The sequence below is a fragment of the Colias philodice genome, chromosome 24 (assembly GCF_061535455.1).
Source record: "Colias philodice isolate Cphi_HAF_F1 chromosome 24, ilColPhil1 Martin Lab GWU primary, whole genome shotgun sequence".
Classification (NCBI taxonomy): domain Eukaryota; kingdom Metazoa; phylum Arthropoda; class Insecta; order Lepidoptera; family Pieridae; genus Colias; species Colias philodice.
In genome coordinates, this window is record NC_143109.1 from 577955 (window position 1) to 595932 (window position 17978).

A 17978-nucleotide genomic window follows, 5' to 3' on the forward strand; every position below is an offset into this window, starting at 1 on the left:
ACCAAGACGGAATTATCATTATAGCACTGACCATATAGCCAATTATTTAACTAATAATTAACCCAATTTCCAGGGTGACGTATCAGGAAACCTGATCCCCAAGCGCGCTCTGATCGACGGTAGCTTCAGCTTCAAGGACATCAGGTCCTTCGAAGACCCGTACCGCGTGAAGGCCAGCTATGGTGACGATCTATCCGCTGAGGTGGTCGGCACTTACGTCGCGCACTTCCCAGAGACCGGCGAAAAGAAGTAAGATTTCGAAAATCTAATAAATTAGCAATCTGAACAAAACTAATAGTAGAGAATATTGAAAAATAGCATGAAAAGTTCAACGTGATTTTCTGATCTCTAGATAGTTAAAATTTTGATTTACATAGTAGCTATCTTATATAGAAAATCTATACTGCCACAAGGGTCAACAGGATCAATGTCATTTTAAACACTATTCAATACAAAATACACGTAGTATAAAACTGTATTATAGACATAATATTGTAAGAAATACGAAAAATATTACTTGGACATGCCACCATTTTTTGTTCAGTTCATTATAAACTAATTATTTTCACTCAGGTACTTGGATGACTTGACTGTCTCTGTCCGTCTGCCGTTCGAAAAGGCCCATGACATCAAATTCGTGTCTACATTACTCTACCTAAAGCCCGAAAACAAGGATTCTGAAGTAAGTTTAATAAAATATTTAAAATCTGCAAAAAAAAGCAGAGCATACGTGTCAGAAGTGAAATTTCTTTGGCAAGATTCAAAGAAACCAAAATCGTCGCCTTACTCCATGACGTGACGTATTGCCATGACGCGACCTTGAAATTTTACTCTCAACGCGTCAAAAGAAGATTCGCAAAAATGTACAAATTCAAATATTATGTTAATACATAGTACAAATGCCAATAAAAATATTGCAAGATTTCCGTTTCAAATTACGTTGTTTCGTTTAGTAAGTTAAGTTAAATTTAACAAAAAGTTTACGTAAACTTACTCTTTATCCTCTACCATCAGGTGACCTTAATTGAATCTCTACAAATCAACGGAGACATCTACAAGATCGACGGCAGCAGTAAATACAACACCAAGAATGGAAACACCAAGCTGAAGCTCATCGTTCCCCACTACGACCCTGTTGTGTTCGATGTCAACTACAAGGCTGACATAGAAGGTAAGATTACGAAATAAATTAGGAAGTTAATAAAGTTCTCAATTACCTTGAAATATTTATGGATGAATGTATCATAAAAAATCGAACAGAAAGAATCAGAAAGATAGCTGAAATTCGCTATGATAATCAAATAAAAATAAACACAACTAAATTCGTAAATTACTCTAAACGTCACCACCAAAATTATATCCGGTTATTATTATATATTTAAACAACATTAACTTTATAATTGAATATTATCAGGTGACTCCAAATCTGGCGATATGGAATTCAAAGCACAGTACGGCAAGGGCAAAACTGCGTCCCTCAACATCCAGGGATCATCAGCAGGCAGAGACTACGAGCTGAAGGTCAACGCGAACGCCCCACAAAATGATAAGCTGAAGAAGCTGGTTCTCAATTTGCACAACAAGGTAAGACTTATGATTTAAGCATGAATTTGAACAAAGAAATAAAACATAAAGATACCGTAAATAATACATCATACTTATAAAAGTTAACGAACTCATTAAAAAGTGTCTATTAATATGCTCTGTCTTGAAACACATATTTGTAAATATCTTTGTTTAAATCACAAAGAATTTTTATAAAACTTACATCAATAAATACGATTGTCCTCTTAGTACTATAAAAGTTAACAAAACAAATGAAGTCGGATGTATAACAATTATGAAAAGTGATTATACGATTTTGCTTTTAAATTCTCATTAAGCACATCTTTTAACATCTATTATATTCTTCAGAACCCAACACCTGACACTTACAACAGTGTATTATCAATCGACGCTGACGGTCGCGTGTACCGCTCGGAGAGCTTACTGGTGTTGTCGCAGATCAAGCCCGTGTTTGACTTCAAATACTCAAGCCCTAGCTCTGATAAGGTTGCGAGGTAAGCAAATCATGCATTTCTTCACGATGATAAGTACAGATAAATACTGTCATTACTATGTCCTAAGAACAAAGAGATTTTAATAATCTGTAAATTAATCTATCAGACAATTACGTAGGCATGACATTAATATAACATCTCTATAGTTAATCGAGCTTAATTAATACCTCTACGTAAAATATAAGTTTGTTGAGCACAAGCTTAAATTTTAAACTCTCTTAACAAAAATCAGCAATCTTATACTCTATAATTATATTTGTATTCTTTTATATAATTTTGCAGGGTCTACATGAAGGGCTCCAACTTCGAGGCCAAGCACGGTGAGGTTGAACTCAAATTCGTAAACTTCAACAAATTCGACGTGGACGCTACCTTCGAAGTCGGTTTCCAGAATGATCTCTTCCTGAAATTCCGCGGAAACTCGCAATCGCTTGCTCTCAAGAACTACAAGTTGGATATCTCTAGCAAGGACGCTGGCAACGGCAAGAGATTGGAATTCAGCGCGATTAATGACAACAAGAATGTATTGAGTGGAAGGTAAATTTAAATGTATTTTTTTTAACTGCTCTAAAAATTAAATGATTAACTCTGATATAAAAAAATTGAAATTCAAAGTCCACGTCCTTCACTTGTCATTTCACTCAAAAAAATATTTGTCTATTACAATTATTAATTAAATTAGCCATTAGGTATGACTAGGTTCTTCGATTCAATATATTTTGAGATTTCAATACAAGATTGAATTAACGAACTTTTAACTATTGTAGTACCTCATTAATCAAGAAGGAGGAAGGTCTGAAGACAATCATTGAAGGATCTGGAACCCTCAAGGTTAAAGACTCGCAGAAGCCTGCTAACTTCAAGTTCATCCGCACTTTGCTCACTGAGGGCAATGAACAGGGCATCGAGGTAAGATAACAGAGCTTTTAATTAATTTTTTTTTCGTGTGTTATACAAACGCAGATATTAAATATTCCTCATTGATAGATTTAAAAGAAGAACACGCTAAAGATTCCACAGTGATATTAAACGAACGAACTGGTGCGATAGAATTACTCTGTATAGATAATTCTCATACTAAAAAGCGAAATCATAAAGCAGAAGTTAATTTTGATAATTCGTTACCAAACATTTATTTTACACGTAGTGCTCCGATTAGACTAAGCAATGAATTATTTATTACAGACATTCATCAACGTAGCTGTTGGCGAACTTAACCACGTGGCTGAAGCCCGCATCACAAACTTGGAATACAAGACCTCGTACGTGTACTGCGAAGAGAAGAAACAATGCGCACACGCAGAATTGAACTCCAAGATCGCTATGACCCGTAAGTGCTGTTCTTATATTAATGGGATAGGAAATGAATCGAGATTCCTACTTTAAGTTTTATTTTTTGATAGAATAATAGCATTTGTTTTTTATTAAGGTTGGTTGATTTGGATATTTAAATGTTCTTAACAACTTGTAGAAAGTTAGTTATCACTGACGAATGAGTTTTCTATTGATAGAGTTCATTTTCCTTATAAGAAAATCTTGAAATTAAATTTTTAATAGAAATGAAGCAAATACGAATTTTTCAATTATTCAAAATTCAATGTAGCACATACTCCGAAAAAATATATTTATATAGAATATTTTCTGTTGCATTAGAAATAATATTTAAAAATAATTTTCCACACCAGAAGCCGGCGCGATCCAGCACCTCTTCAACGTCGGCTTCGACCTTCGCAAGCTCGGCGTCTCCACAGAGTTCGGTCTCGAAATCAGCAACGAGTTCTCCGACAAGAAGTTCCCGCAGTACTTGCTCAACTTGCACGTCAACAGGGAGTCTGATAAGATGCACTTGAACGCCTACAGCAAACCTGAGTTTGGAAGTGAGTATCATAATAATTTTAGCTATCTAGGAATTTAGTATATTGCAGAAATTGAACCAATTTTTTTTGTTAAGTAACCTTGAATACCACAGTAAAAAATCAAATACAATTGTTCGTTAAATAGCAGAATTATTAACATTCTAATAATATTCACTAAATAACCTACATATTATAATATTAAAAAGCTGTTCAACATCTTCACGAGCCATTATTATTATTGCAGAATTCCCAGCCGGTTTCACAATGACACTGCCCAAACGCGTCTTCGCTGTAGAGACCCTGGTCCAATACCCGACCGACAAATCCCTGCCATTCCCCATCCGTGGTGAGATGAGCCTGTTCCCCGACAAGAACAGGCCGGAGACCAAGACTGGCGCCAGATTCCTGGTCGACCTGAACGTTAATGACCAAGGAGGTGATGCCTTGGCTGAAGTTGGTTTCGTCCACCCTAAGATTCGCAAGGTACGGTGTAATAGTTTATTTCTTTCTTAATATGATGCTTTATTTGTAACTTAGTTTTCAGGTTCGATAATTTTGGCCTTTTGTATAAGAACTATCATATTTCAGTTATTGTCACATTTTTTAATATCTTCTCATTAATAAATTTCTTGCTGCTCGATTCTTTTCTTATTGCTTCAATGCTTTATTTTTAATTCAGTTAAGTTCTTCTATTAAAAAACTCAATTTTTGTTCAACTCGTTCAACAATTACTTTCGAAACGTCGCAGTATAGATAAATATTGACCATTGTTCACAAGAGATTTAACCAATGAATTTAAATTTCAGGAGGCTCTCGTCCGCGTCCGTGGAGCAATTCAGCGTCCATCTGAAAACTCCGTCAAAGTGTCCAGTGTGGCTCTCGTCTCGCACCCTGTACTTGGCAACGTAAGTCTCGTCTTAATTCTTCTCAACGTAATCTTATTCATTAACAAAATGTTATTTTGATATCAGTGAATATACTTGCGAATAATATTATAATATTGTAATACTGATTAATTTATATTATTTATAGGATCGTAAAGCTGAATTCAACATGGAAGCTAGCCCTGTTCACGTTAAAATTATGGTGAGTGTATTTTATTTGACATAACATTATGTTTAAACATAATATTATTTGCATGTACCAAAAAAACTTATAAAATAGAAGCAGTCGAAATCATTTTTGTTAAATTATAATATTATGTATATGGGGCAAAATACTAACTAACATACGTGGATTACATGGCCAAATTTATAATACAAAAAGACAATACATAAAAAATCGGTAATAAATCATAATTATTTTCCATACAGTTCGACACACCAGTCGTGAAGGTCATCGACCTGGAAGGATCAGCGACAATGAAGGAGAACTTGCAGCAAGCGGACCTGCGTTTCAGCTTACTGCAGCTCAAACCTGTGCAGTTGTATGGTGTTGTTAAGGACTACCAATATTATGAATTCAGCACTGGATACAGTGGTGAGTCCCTTAGTTTAATTTTTCTCATATCAATTATTGCAATCTAAAATTTTTAAAAATTTTCATTCAGTTTTTGCACTACTCTATAATACGTACTCATAAATTTTATAGAAAAAAAATATCGACTACAAATTTGGTAGGATTTATTATAGGGAAATGACTAAATTTCGAATGCAGATAAATCTACTTTACATAATATTACCATAGTATTCTAGGTTATATCTAGAAAATGTTAGTTATTTTTAAGCATTAAATCATTGTAAATAAATAATATGCTTCCTTTTTCAAAATGCGTTCCTCAGTTAAAAACGTAGGTATTATTATTGCAGATGAGAAGGAACGTAAGCTGTCCATCATCGGTCACCTGAACCCAGAGGAACGTGTAGACATCTCCGTTGACATCGTTTTACCTGGACAGAAGAAGAACATCGTCCACGCCGCTCTCTTCATGAAGGATAACCAGGTCAACTCCGACTATGGTATCTCGAAGGACAATTACAATCACTTTGTGGTGAGTACACCATATAATATTTCAAAGAATGTTATCGCTTAGTTTACTACGAAAATTTTACATCATAATAATTATTAACAGTATTTAAAAAAATCCTACACTTAAAAATTAGATAATTTAGTAGTTTGTTGAATAATTAACAATAATAATTGCTATTATCTAACATCTTTTGAATATACTTCATACGACGAATACACTGAAATAAATAAAAAATGTTAAAAATCTAACTTTCCACATACTAAATCAATCGTATCTTATAGACCGCATTCAAAAAGGACTTGGACACACTCATTGCCAAGGTAAAGGAAATTAGCGAGAAGAACAGCAATGACTTCAAGCAAATGCTCAAACGTGTGGAACCCAAGGCTAAGGAACTGGAACAAGCGTACCGCGAAGACTTCCAGAAACTAATGCAGGAAATCACTAACGACAAGACTTTGAAGGAGCTTTCAGAGGCTGCGTAAGTATTCATGATAGTGTAACAAATCTCGTTGAAGATAAGAATGATTATGGATTTACACATAAGTGAATCTGAAGAATTGTTATTTGTTAATATTATGTCGCGAAGAATAACTTACTAACTTTAATATTATACAATGAAGGAATTTATTTTGATCAGTCGAATTCACTTTTTGTAAAGAAATACATTTTTATCATCATGTAGAAGTCAGAGTATTTGGCGAGTTTAGTGAGTTATATTGTTCAAATTAAAATTAATTTATTTTTAACAGACACGATCTCGTCCAAATTATCGCCAAGATGATCGATGAAGTTATAACGGTGACCAAACCACTGATTGACAAGTACATTGAAGTTGTGACAGACCTCAGCAAGAAGGTCTGCGAAATGTACGAGAAACAGGTAAGAAAAATAGTCAGAAATAGTTACCGTACTTCATTGATAGATATAATAAAATATGTATTTTAAATAATAATTTAAAGAAAAGTTTAGCTTCAAGTTCTTTCATTTTTGTAGAGATGATAATATTATCATAAATTGTATATTCGAAATAATAAGTCAAGTTACCGTTTTGCTGAGATTGGATATGCTTAAATTAGTTAATTTTTTTCCAAAATTATAACCAATTCCAAAGAGCTAAACTTTGCAAATCAAGACATACGGAATTGCAATTGATTGACATTTTAACAAAATAATGTTCTAATCAACAAAATCATCCACAGATCGAACCCCAACTAAAGGAACTGTACGACAACCTCACAGCAGCCTTCAGACAATACATGGATGGTATCATCGACGCCGCAGCTCATGTGGCCGCCATCGTTATTGACTTCTTCGAGAAACACAAGCCTGAGTTCGATGAATTCATCGGCACTATTACCAGCATGTTCAAGGGTAAGTTAATAATTATAGAAGCAATTTTAATATTTTGATCTACTATTTTTGGTGTCTTATGATGTTATCAAAGCTTATTCACGGTTAATAAAGACTTGTATAATGGGAGAAGTATTTTCATAAACTTTGTTTAACGAAGTAATTTCGAATGAATGAATGAAAGAATGAAAATATTATATAATAATGAAAATATAATAATTTCATTAGATATAATTTGTAAAACTAACTTTTCGTGTTTCAGACGTCGTTCGTATCATCGTCTCTCAAATGAAAGAATTCCGTACTCGTTCATCAGCACTGTTTGCAGAAATCTCACAACAAATCAAGGAAATGCCTGTCATCTCTATGATTCAGGAGAAGGTTATTTATTGTTATTTAATTACATAATAATAACACATTTTCCACTATTATTAAGTCGTTCAAAAAATATCATTTGAACTTACACTCAAATCCTTTAATGTATTAATAAATAAATGTATTAAACTATCTTTTATCTTTATCAACAGTGGCAAGAATTAGCCGTCCCAGAACAAGTCCTGGCCATCTTACAAGAAGGTCAACAATCGATCCGAGGCTTCCTCCCAACTGAAGAACTACAGAGCTTCTCTGACGTTCTATTCAACTACATCCAGAAGAAACTGCGTCAAGAGAAGATTGATGAGAAGGCAGAACTTAAGGTCGTTTATGAGAAATTGGTGGCAGCTGCAACATCTCTCGTGCAATTCGTCAAGAAGAACCTGAACGAACTTGGATTTAGCTCAATCCCTGCTCTTGTTATGGTAAGTTAGTGTTTAATGATGTATAAATAATATTGCCTGCTGATGAAAATATATATCTAACTATACCCGTATAAAATTTATTGCAATCACGTTGATTGTAGTGTCATTATAATATAATCCAATAAACACTTCTTATAAAATATAAAATGTCTGTGAAATTAGTTACTCCTCGCTACTTAATATAGTGTGCAGCAAAAAACAATAAGTATGCCATTATTTTATATTTTAGCCATCCCTATCCGGCCCACAATCATTCGCAGCGCCCTACTTCGGCGGATCCGCTGGAATGAGCTTCATCTCTCAACTTATTCAAGGAGACATTCCCGACCCACTTAGCTTGATCAGGGCTTACAGACCACGCAGTCTCAACCCATTGGATGAAGTACCAGCTAAGAGTAAGTTTACACATATCACATTTATTATTTTTTCCTGCTCAATATGATTCTAAAGCTTTTTTTTTATACGCATGTTGTATGATTAACCATAACTTTCCGACTAAATTTAGAATAAAGGTTGTTTAAAATTTCATATCTACATTACTTAATATGTATATGATGCATTATTTATATTTCATTACAAATAAAATCTTTCCTGTAATGTGCTGAACGTTGTATCTTATCAATTCCGTAATTCAACTAACTATTCTTATTCCCTTTAGTATTCTAAGCGTCATTGAATTTTTCTTCTGCAGTCTTTACTAATTTCTCATAAATAAAATCGTCCATCCAATCAATCGTATTGTATCTAAACCATCTTTCTCTACCCAGTGCGTGCGGTAATCGTGAACGGCCAGCACATCTTCACGTTCGACGGACGTCACCTGACCTTCCCGGGCACGTGCCGCTACGTGCTCGCGCACGACCACGTCGACAGGAACTTCACGCTCATGATGCAGCTGCAGAACGGCAACCCCAAGTCGCTGATCATGGAGGACAGGAGTGGAGCTATTATCGAGCTGAAGGAGAACGGACAGGTGATACGTCTTTTTTTTATTCTGTTAAAATTTTACAAAACTAATAGAATCTATATCTAACTATCATACCTTAGTATGATTGTGTTTTTTAGGTAATTCAATTTATAAATCTATTGATATCTCCAAAATTTATTAAATTTAAAATTTCTGATACCATTTCCCAGATCTCTTTTGTCAGAACTATTATTAATACCTTGATGATTTAAACACATTTATTAACTTGCTTTGCTATTTTCTCGCAGGCATCTATCAACGGAGCCAATCACGGCTACCCTATCGTCGAAAAGGAATCGTTCGCGTTCAGACAGCCCAACGGACGCATTGGTCTTGGCTCACTGTACGGTGTTATGGCTTTCTGTACAAGCAAACTTGAGGTAAGAAAGTTATAATAATCTTCACTTTGTTATCCATACTTTTTACAAGCTTTCATATTTGCCAGGTTTTCCTAACTTTACCTTTCTTAACTTCCAAGCTCATGATTTTTAAGGCAATATGCTAGATGCAAAGATGTTTCAATGTATTCTGTTACTATTATTATACTCGTCGAATATAGCTGATGCTTCTTCTTATTTAAATTAATTGCTAAATTGCTTTGAGTGAAACATTTATTTACACTACTAGTACACCCCGGACACTCCATACAAAATTATCTTTTTGACAGTCACACTGTAGAGACTGCAAATGTGTGTGTTAACGCTTTATGGTTGGCACATTTTTGACTAGCGTAAAAAAATTCGCGTTTTTCTGATGAAATACATCCGTAAACAGCACAATATCTAACCATTTTCTACGAAAAACGATAATCACAAATCCAAAATAATAAAATTACTTTAAGTCAATTTGATTAATGTTTTCAATCTTCGTTGCGTATCGTCCCTGTAGAAAAATGTGGACCATTTTTAGACTGATCGTGCGGGGTGAGGTAAGTGTTTAATTTTGGCGGGAGGCGGAGAGTGTCCGTTCTGTAGCGTTTAGCTACTATTATGTATTCTGTGCTACTAGTTAACCAGTCCGATATTCTATGGCCCCTATATTATGCAAAAGTATTAAACAAATAAATTAACCCTATAAATTTACAGGTGTGCTACATAGAAGTTTCTGGTTTCTACCTCGGCAAACTGCGCGGTCTTCTTGGAGATGGCAACAACGAACCTTACGACGATTTCAGACTACCCAACGGAAAGGTTAGTGGCTCCTCTTCTACATAATATTATCGTAATAGTATTGTTTCGATTAATTAACGTTAAATAGATTTTGATATAACTTATATTGTACTAGCGGTCCGCCCCGGCTTCGCCCGTGGTACATATTTCGATATAAAAAGTAGCCTATGTCCTTTCTCGGGTATCAAAATATCTCCATACCAAATTGCATGCAAATTGGTTCAGTAGTTTAGGCGTGATTGAGTAACAAACAGACAGACAGAGTTACTTTCGCATTTATAATATTAGTATGGATTGGCTCTAAAACTCCAATATTACTTAATGTACAAATAAGGATAAATAAAATAATAATAATTGTTTCCAATTTATATTTATCATGCATTTAACATTTTATTTCCGGAACATTTTTTGCAACATGTGCCAAAACATACTCATTAATTTATAGGAGCGTTATAGATCCATCGCCTCATCGAAGCAACATTACTCAATTATGCCTGTAATTTTACATTAAACAACCCTGAATACTAAGCATATAGGCATAGACAAAGACGAAGGCAAACATTTACGTAGCATGTATTTAATTAACAATTGTCTCCAGATCTCTCAATCAGAGAGCGAGTTCGGTAACGCGTACCGCCTAGCTGGCAGCTGCCCGCAAGTGAAGGCTCCAGAACATTCGCACCACCAGATGCACGCGGCACTTCCTCCAGCATGTGAAGCTGTGTTTGGAGGCACCTCACCCCTCAGACCATTGTCTTTGGTCCTGGATATTGCACCTTTCAGGTAATTAGTTACTTATCTATAATATAGCAACATGAAATTATACGTAAGGTACTTGAAGTGTTGGATGATGTGTGTATGGTAACTGGAAAAGTAAAAAATCGTATTTCAATATCGTTTTTAATAATTGTAGTATGAAAGAATAATTTTCATTGATGACGTAAAATTCTATTAAATTTTCTAGATCAGAATGATCACCTAAAATATCACTTATAAGCTATTAAAAGTCATTAAATGTATGTACGTCCATGATCCCGACAATTTAAATGTATAAATGAATGGGTGTGGGTGTGGGTGTGAAATGTGGAATGGAATGGGAATGGGTTGTATAAATTATTATTGAAATTTCTTTATTGCGTTAAAAATAAATACAACAGAGGCAAATTAAATCAGCAAAAGGTGGATTATCGCTAGGTAGTAGGTACTTAAGATTTCGCTAATTCTTTGAATGAATGAATGAAAATCCTTTATAGCTATAGAAATAAAAACATAAAAGCATACAGTAAATTTATTTTCAACTTAAACAAAATATATGCTATAATATTTTACTTAAAAATAAACCCTCTCCAGACAAGCCTGCATCCACGCATGCAGCGGTGACGGCGAAGAGGCGATCCACCAGGCGTGCGACCTCGCGCGCGGCTACGCGGCGCTCGCGCTGACCGGCCTGCTGCCCGCCGTGCTGCCCGCGCGCTGCGTGCGCTGTGAGGACGGCGACAAGCCACGGGAAGTTGGGGAAGTGTATGAATTCAAACTGCCCGCGAAACAGGCTGATGTTATCGTGTCTGTTGAGGTTACTAAGGTGAGGACCATTTCTTTTGATAAATAATTGTAGGTGACTTTATTAAATGCTCAAATAAGGATAAGATGACCATACTGTTGATTTATACATCTAAAAGTTGTGCTAATTATCATTTATCTCTATAACGGCTTTTTATCTGGTAAAATCTGGTTCAAATAAAAATTATAGTAATCTGTGTATACTCGAATCTCCTTTGTTCATTATTTATGACTTTATATTTTTAAACTATATCATAAATATCATTATTGTTTTGATATCGACTTCACGTAAATCTTATACACGGTCTATGATGACGAACAACGGTCAATTTAGTTATAATAATAAACGTAAACTTAAACTAAACGTTAACTATTGTTTCCAGGCCAACGAACAAAACTACAAGGAATTGATCGTGCCCCTAGTATCGCAAGTGATTGACGGACTTAAGAGCAAGCGCATTTCTGACATCAAGGTGTACCTCGTCGGTCTTACCTCTAAATACCCGTACCCGATCTTGTACGATACTGACTGTGAGTATAATATATTTATTAATATTTACAACATTAAAGTATATTAATTTTCCTTATCTTTTTAACCAGTCACGAAACATCCTCACCTCTGCATGATTGTCATTGAAATAAAATTAATAATAAATAGATTAAAAAGCATTTCATATCGTTAAAAATGTACACAAAATGAAGCCCCTAAAATAAAATGCGTTGTCTAATCCACCAGAAAATCATCTAGGCGGTCAGTTGTAAAAATATTTTACATTATAACAATAAAAAGACTAGTGCCATGCAGGTCCTATATTATTATCTAAATTTTGCAGGTATTTCATCTTTACTTTTAATTCACTATCGAACCTATGCTACTCATTTGAAACCACCTACTTAAGCCATAAGCATCTGATGATACCCATTGTAAAAATCAAATCATCTAAATAACAAATTACAACCCCAAATCTATCTCCAGTGAAACTGAAGAACGCCAAGGTGATGTTTGACGACGAGAGCCGCTACAACATGTTCGAGCGCGTGAACACTGGCATCCCAAGTGTTGACAAGGTTGAAGGTATCATCATGGACATCATTGAATACATCAAGGTTAATGTTGGTGAGTACTGAATATTTATTTTTCTTTGAAATCTGTTACGTAACATAAATTAAATCAGCAGAAGTAAAGAAAGCTTATATTTTAAAACGTCAAGTACCAGTTTTGCCCAAAAAATTTTGATGTGAAACATCTATAGGCTCACTTGTAAACCGAATTGTTGACGTGGCGACGCTTGCCATGACGACGGGTCGCCACGCTATACACATCAAATTCAAATTCAAATTCAAATTCAAATTCAAAATTTATTTATTGTGTCACAGGTATTATGGGTTATAAGTTATTACATTAGGTGATCCGCTGTGAACTGCCATGTGGCGTACAATTTTTAAAAATGTTTTACACAGGATTATTAATTATTAAACCGATTATACATTTATAACATTATTAATATATTATTGTTTATACCAAGCACAAAACAAAAAGCACAAAATATTATTGAATGGTCCATATTTAAAATTGAAATAGGTAATTGTCATGGGTTTTTAGAAAATGTAGGTAATGTCAGTTTACTTATTAATTAATTGTTAAAATATTCTGTAAGTGAATAGAAAGTCATTTCGATTAAATAGTCAAAAAGAGTTTTCTTGAAGGACGTCAAGCTGGTGCATTTTCTAATGTTAAGTGGTAATTTATTATAAATAATTGCTGGAGTTACAAATACGCTTTTTTGATATAAGGCAGTTTTAACGTTGAAACGTACTTGCAACTGGTCACGATTTCGTTCACTTAACACCTTTGTGTATAGTTCAGGGTGGCGTTTTACGTGGAGAGCTATTTCAAAGATGTACATACATGTCAGTGTCAATAATTTTAATTTTTTAAAATAGGGTCTGCAGCTCTCAGTTCTCTTTAAGTCACAAATTGATCGAATACAGCTTTTTTGGGCTATAAATAGGTTTTTTATGTTAGAGGCATTTCCCCAAAAAATTATGCCATATCTTAGTCGGGATGCAACATACCCATGATATGCTGTAAGCACTGTTTTTTCATAAGCCACCTTTCGTAACATCCGCAACGCATAGGAAAACTGAAAAATACGCTTACGGACGAAGTCTAGATGAGATTGCCATTTCATATCAGCGTCAATGAATAGACCTAAGAATTTTGTTGATAAAGATTCGTAGATATCTTCGCCTTCAAAATTTATTTTGGAGAGATTAGATTGAGGTTTTTGCTTAAAACACATGTATTTAGTCTTTTTTAAGTTTATTTGTAAATTGTTGGCTTCTAACCATTTTACTATGGATCTAAGACTCGTTATGGTTTCATTTGTATCTTTACATACAATAGTGCAGTCGTCGGCGAATAGAATCATGGGACTCTTTGAGGCATATGGCAGGTCATTAATGTAGACAAGAAATAGTAGGGGTCCCAGTACACTTCCCTGAGGAACTCCATACAGAACACTCCTATTGGGTGACATGTATGCTACTTCAGTTTTACTACTCATGCATAGTCTGGAAATCTGTGTACATTGAATTCTATCTCTAAGATATGATGTTAGTAACTTCAAAGGTATCCCTCTTACTCCACAAGCTTCCAATTTGTTTAAAAGTATATTGTGATCTACAAAATCAAAGGCATTGGTCATATCAAGATATAAAGCGTGTACTGGTAACCTTTTATCCATTCTAGAATATACAATATCAAGAAAGTCATAAATAGCAGAGTCAATTGATTTGTTTTTACGGAAACCTTTTTGTTCTTGTGCCAGTATATGTTTAGACTCAAGATATGTATACAATCTACCGCATATTATTTTCTCAAATATCTTTGACAAAACTGGAATTAAAGCTATAGGTCTATAATTTTTAATATTTGTTCTACTGTCCTTTTTATGTATAGGCTTAATAATAGTTTTCTTTAATGTTGACGGGAATATACCTTGCTCTATGCATAGATTAAAGATGTGACTTAGAATTGGGGCGATCATATGGCTAACAGATTTTATGACTTTAGTTGAAATATCGTCATAACCGGTACCTGAAATATTTTTTAAATTCCTTATTGTTGCAATTAACTCTTCAGTGTTTGTAGGTTTAAAAAAGAACGAGCCACAGGGCTTCGAAATCTTAACATCATTGCCATATAAATATTTAACTTTATTAATTGTAGATAATGGAACTAAATTAATATAGTGATCGTTGAAAGCCTGGGCTATGTCCATAGGTTCTGTAATATTTTGTCCATTTAAAGTTATCTCTTTAATGTTTACCTTGGGATGGTTATCTTTTCTGCAGTTAATGACGTTCCACGTCGCTTTTGATTTGTTAGTAGAGTGTTCAATGAAATAGTTGTTCTGACTTTTCTGTGTGCACTTAATAATTTTAGCAAATCTGTAAGTATATGATTTGAAACGTTCTTTGTCAATAGTTTTGCGAGATAATCTATATTTCCAAAGGAGCCTTCTTTTAATTTGACTACATTTTTTAATGCCTTTTGAAATCCATTTAGGTTTCACATTAGTATATTGTTTTTTTCTTATAATTGGGAAACAGAGATCGTAAAACAATTTAAAATCATCATGAAATTTTTTGAATGCTACATCACCGTTCCTTGTTTCAAAAACGTATCTATAGGCTCACTTGTAAACCGAACGATGTTTCACATCTGCCAGGCGTCCCATGACGGCTCACATTTTTTTTTGGTATTTAATTGATATTAATGTGTAATAAAAAAATTGATATTTAATGAGTAAAAAAATTGATTTCACGTTACAATTGTGTTTTCATTAATTTTTTTTTACGTTTGGCTATGGTAACGTTAGTTTGTATCCTCTTGCAACTTTAATAAAAAAAGTAAAAGCACTAGACCATATATTTAACACTTTAAACTCATATACACTATGATTTCAGGCGCCACAAACATCATGGCCGGCTACGCCTCCATCACGGATCTGCCGCTCCGACCTGGCGCTGTGAAGCATCTCATCAGCTCTGTTGGCACCACTTGCGAACCGCAGTTCTTCTTGGTAAGTTGTTTTACTGCTTAAAATTTGATTAGAGCTTCACCAAGTTTTGGTTTAAAAGTAGTAATTTTTATGGAAGTTGTTCCTATTTTCGTAATTTTGCAACAATTATCTATACAAACATACATCACATTATTGTAAATCACTACTTTTACATTACTAATAACTTCAAGATTATCTTCCGTAAACTTGAAAACGCTTCCAAATCTCGAAATAGCGCTTTGATCACATATGCTTCAACTACTTTAATTTCAACTTTCCTTAATTCTAAAATTAAAAAATTTATCTGATGTTGAAAATTATTAACTTTATGTTCTGTTTAAGGTTGAAGCCCTACGCACCGTGTCTTACGACATCTGGATGGACAACAACGCATACAGTGTGTCTGTCATCACCGAAACATCTAAGCTTGCGCCTATTAGTGGCAAGCCTGTTGTTGGTAAGTTTATGTCCATTTATTCGTTAATTTCACTCCCTAGAATTAGAAACTGTTATAATATAAGGTTAACTGGTTTAAGATTTAGGTTGTTATTTGGCAGATATATGAATATTTATTATTATGTTTATCACAACTTTATTTTAATTTACATTACTCTTAAATTAGATACAATATTCAAGCTCGTTGCTTATTAAACATGACTTCTACAGGATTCTCCAAAAATGCCGTATTAGTGTTGGGAGACAAGAAACAGAAGGACACAGAAGCGCTAAGATCTAAAATGGACATTGGCGTCAATGATGGTTGCATCAACATGGCTCAGGACGTAAGTATTTTCAAAATCTCATTATCACTGAACACCCATACCTAATCCAAAAGCTTCAAGATTAAAATCCATTTTTTTTTTAATTTCTATATACTTATCTGTTTACTATTATCTATATAAGTATTTATTTAAAATTATATATGTATGTTTATCAGCCATCTGGTTTCCATAACACAAGCGAAAGCTTAATATGGGATCAGATCGTGCCGTGTTTGAAATTAATTGTCCTGAAATATTTTTTTTATTACTGTATATTTTTGCTCTTTTCTAATAAACTACCGTTTCCAGACCGACGGCTTCGTGTTCTCCACGACCACGTACCACGAGCTGAACCCAGGACAGCGCAAGCAGTACCTCCAGACGGCAGCTGCGTCCATCACCAACCGCATGCTGCAGTACAGCTCCGTGCAGACCTGCACCTGCACTTACGTGGACCCCTTCAGGGTGCGCTCTGTGTGCGTGGCCACTGAGAGGAAGGATGCGGTAAGTTGGATTGTGTTTCTTGTTATTTTTGTGATGAGTAGATGAGATAAAACTGCCCCAAACTATCAAACGTAGATGCTATTTTTGCACACATACATGCACGGCAGCAAATGTCTCATAATTTTAGATAGTCCATCATTATTTAATCTGGAAAAGAAGGGTAACGTTGGTAATCAAATCTCGCACAATTATTAATTTAAAAATGTGTATCAATTTGCTAAACCTCAAAATAAAATGTTTTTGAGCAAATAATAAACAATTATAAATTCAATCCGTTTGATCAGTTGGTACACATAGCATTGCTAAAAGTATATTCTGAATCATTATTTTGATTAAAGTTTCCTTTAGCGGTACTTTTCTATGTTAGATTTATTAAACCAGTTAATGAACATGTGTTTTATTGTTTCAGGCTCACAAGAGGAAGTGAATGTAAAAACATGATCCGCCATTAAAGAAAATACATCTAGTTCTACGTAACCGGGCTTCGATGTGACATACATACAAAAAAAATATCATTACGAGTCGATTCTTCATACAGTTATATAACGTTGAGGTCCGTTACACTATTTATACCAAAGCAGAGTTTCATAAGTGTTAATAATCATTCGTATTAAATAAAAAAATAATATTTATTTTGTTGTTTTATTTTAGTTTACATCTAAGTCTAACCTATCTTTTTCTTTGCGAATAATGCAATGATGATACACAATAACAAATACAGATAACAGAACACGATACTTGCGATAGTTATATTTAAAAAAAATACATAATTTAAATATTAAGTCCATTTGAAACAATTGAATGTAACTAGCAACTTTAATAACATGCACAATTTATATTTTTTGAAAGAACTTTTAAATCTTTACATAATAGTCATTTTACTTCCTACAATAATTATTATTCAAATAAATA

The 17978-nt window shown here is 34.1% G+C and overlaps 1 protein-coding gene across 1 annotated transcript in view; it reads left to right on the forward strand.

Moving 5' to 3' along the window:
• The window catches only part of apolpp (retinoid- and fatty-acid binding glycoprotein apolipophorin), a 35704-nt gene extending 18006 nt beyond the window's left edge, over positions 1–17698 (forward strand). The window contains exons 27-58 of the mRNA XM_089710414.1: positions 74–249; positions 574–682; positions 1015–1171; positions 1415–1584; positions 1915–2060; positions 2343–2597; positions 2828–2969; positions 3246–3390; positions 3746–3937; positions 4161–4399; positions 4723–4821; positions 4949–5002; positions 5230–5395; positions 5725–5906; positions 6167–6366; positions 6638–6767; positions 7088–7259; positions 7501–7619; positions 7766–8038; positions 8268–8433; positions 8806–9011; positions 9254–9385; positions 10091–10195; positions 10773–10957; positions 11525–11756; positions 12118–12265; positions 12711–12851; positions 15707–15822; positions 16144–16258; positions 16468–16583; positions 16872–17066; positions 17476–17698. Of these exons, the coding sequence (XP_089566540.1) occupies positions 74–249; positions 574–682; positions 1015–1171; positions 1415–1584; positions 1915–2060; positions 2343–2597; positions 2828–2969; positions 3246–3390; positions 3746–3937; positions 4161–4399; positions 4723–4821; positions 4949–5002; positions 5230–5395; positions 5725–5906; positions 6167–6366; positions 6638–6767; positions 7088–7259; positions 7501–7619; positions 7766–8038; positions 8268–8433; positions 8806–9011; positions 9254–9385; positions 10091–10195; positions 10773–10957; positions 11525–11756; positions 12118–12265; positions 12711–12851; positions 15707–15822; positions 16144–16258; positions 16468–16583; positions 16872–17066; positions 17476–17493 (5001 nt within the window). The 3' untranslated portion in view covers positions 17494–17698. The remainder of the gene's footprint in view (positions 1–73; positions 250–573; positions 683–1014; positions 1172–1414; positions 1585–1914; positions 2061–2342; positions 2598–2827; positions 2970–3245; positions 3391–3745; positions 3938–4160; positions 4400–4722; positions 4822–4948; positions 5003–5229; positions 5396–5724; positions 5907–6166; positions 6367–6637; positions 6768–7087; positions 7260–7500; positions 7620–7765; positions 8039–8267; positions 8434–8805; positions 9012–9253; positions 9386–10090; positions 10196–10772; positions 10958–11524; positions 11757–12117; positions 12266–12710; positions 12852–15706; positions 15823–16143; positions 16259–16467; positions 16584–16871; positions 17067–17475) is intronic.
• The last annotated feature ends 280 nt before the right edge of the window (positions 17699–17978 follow it).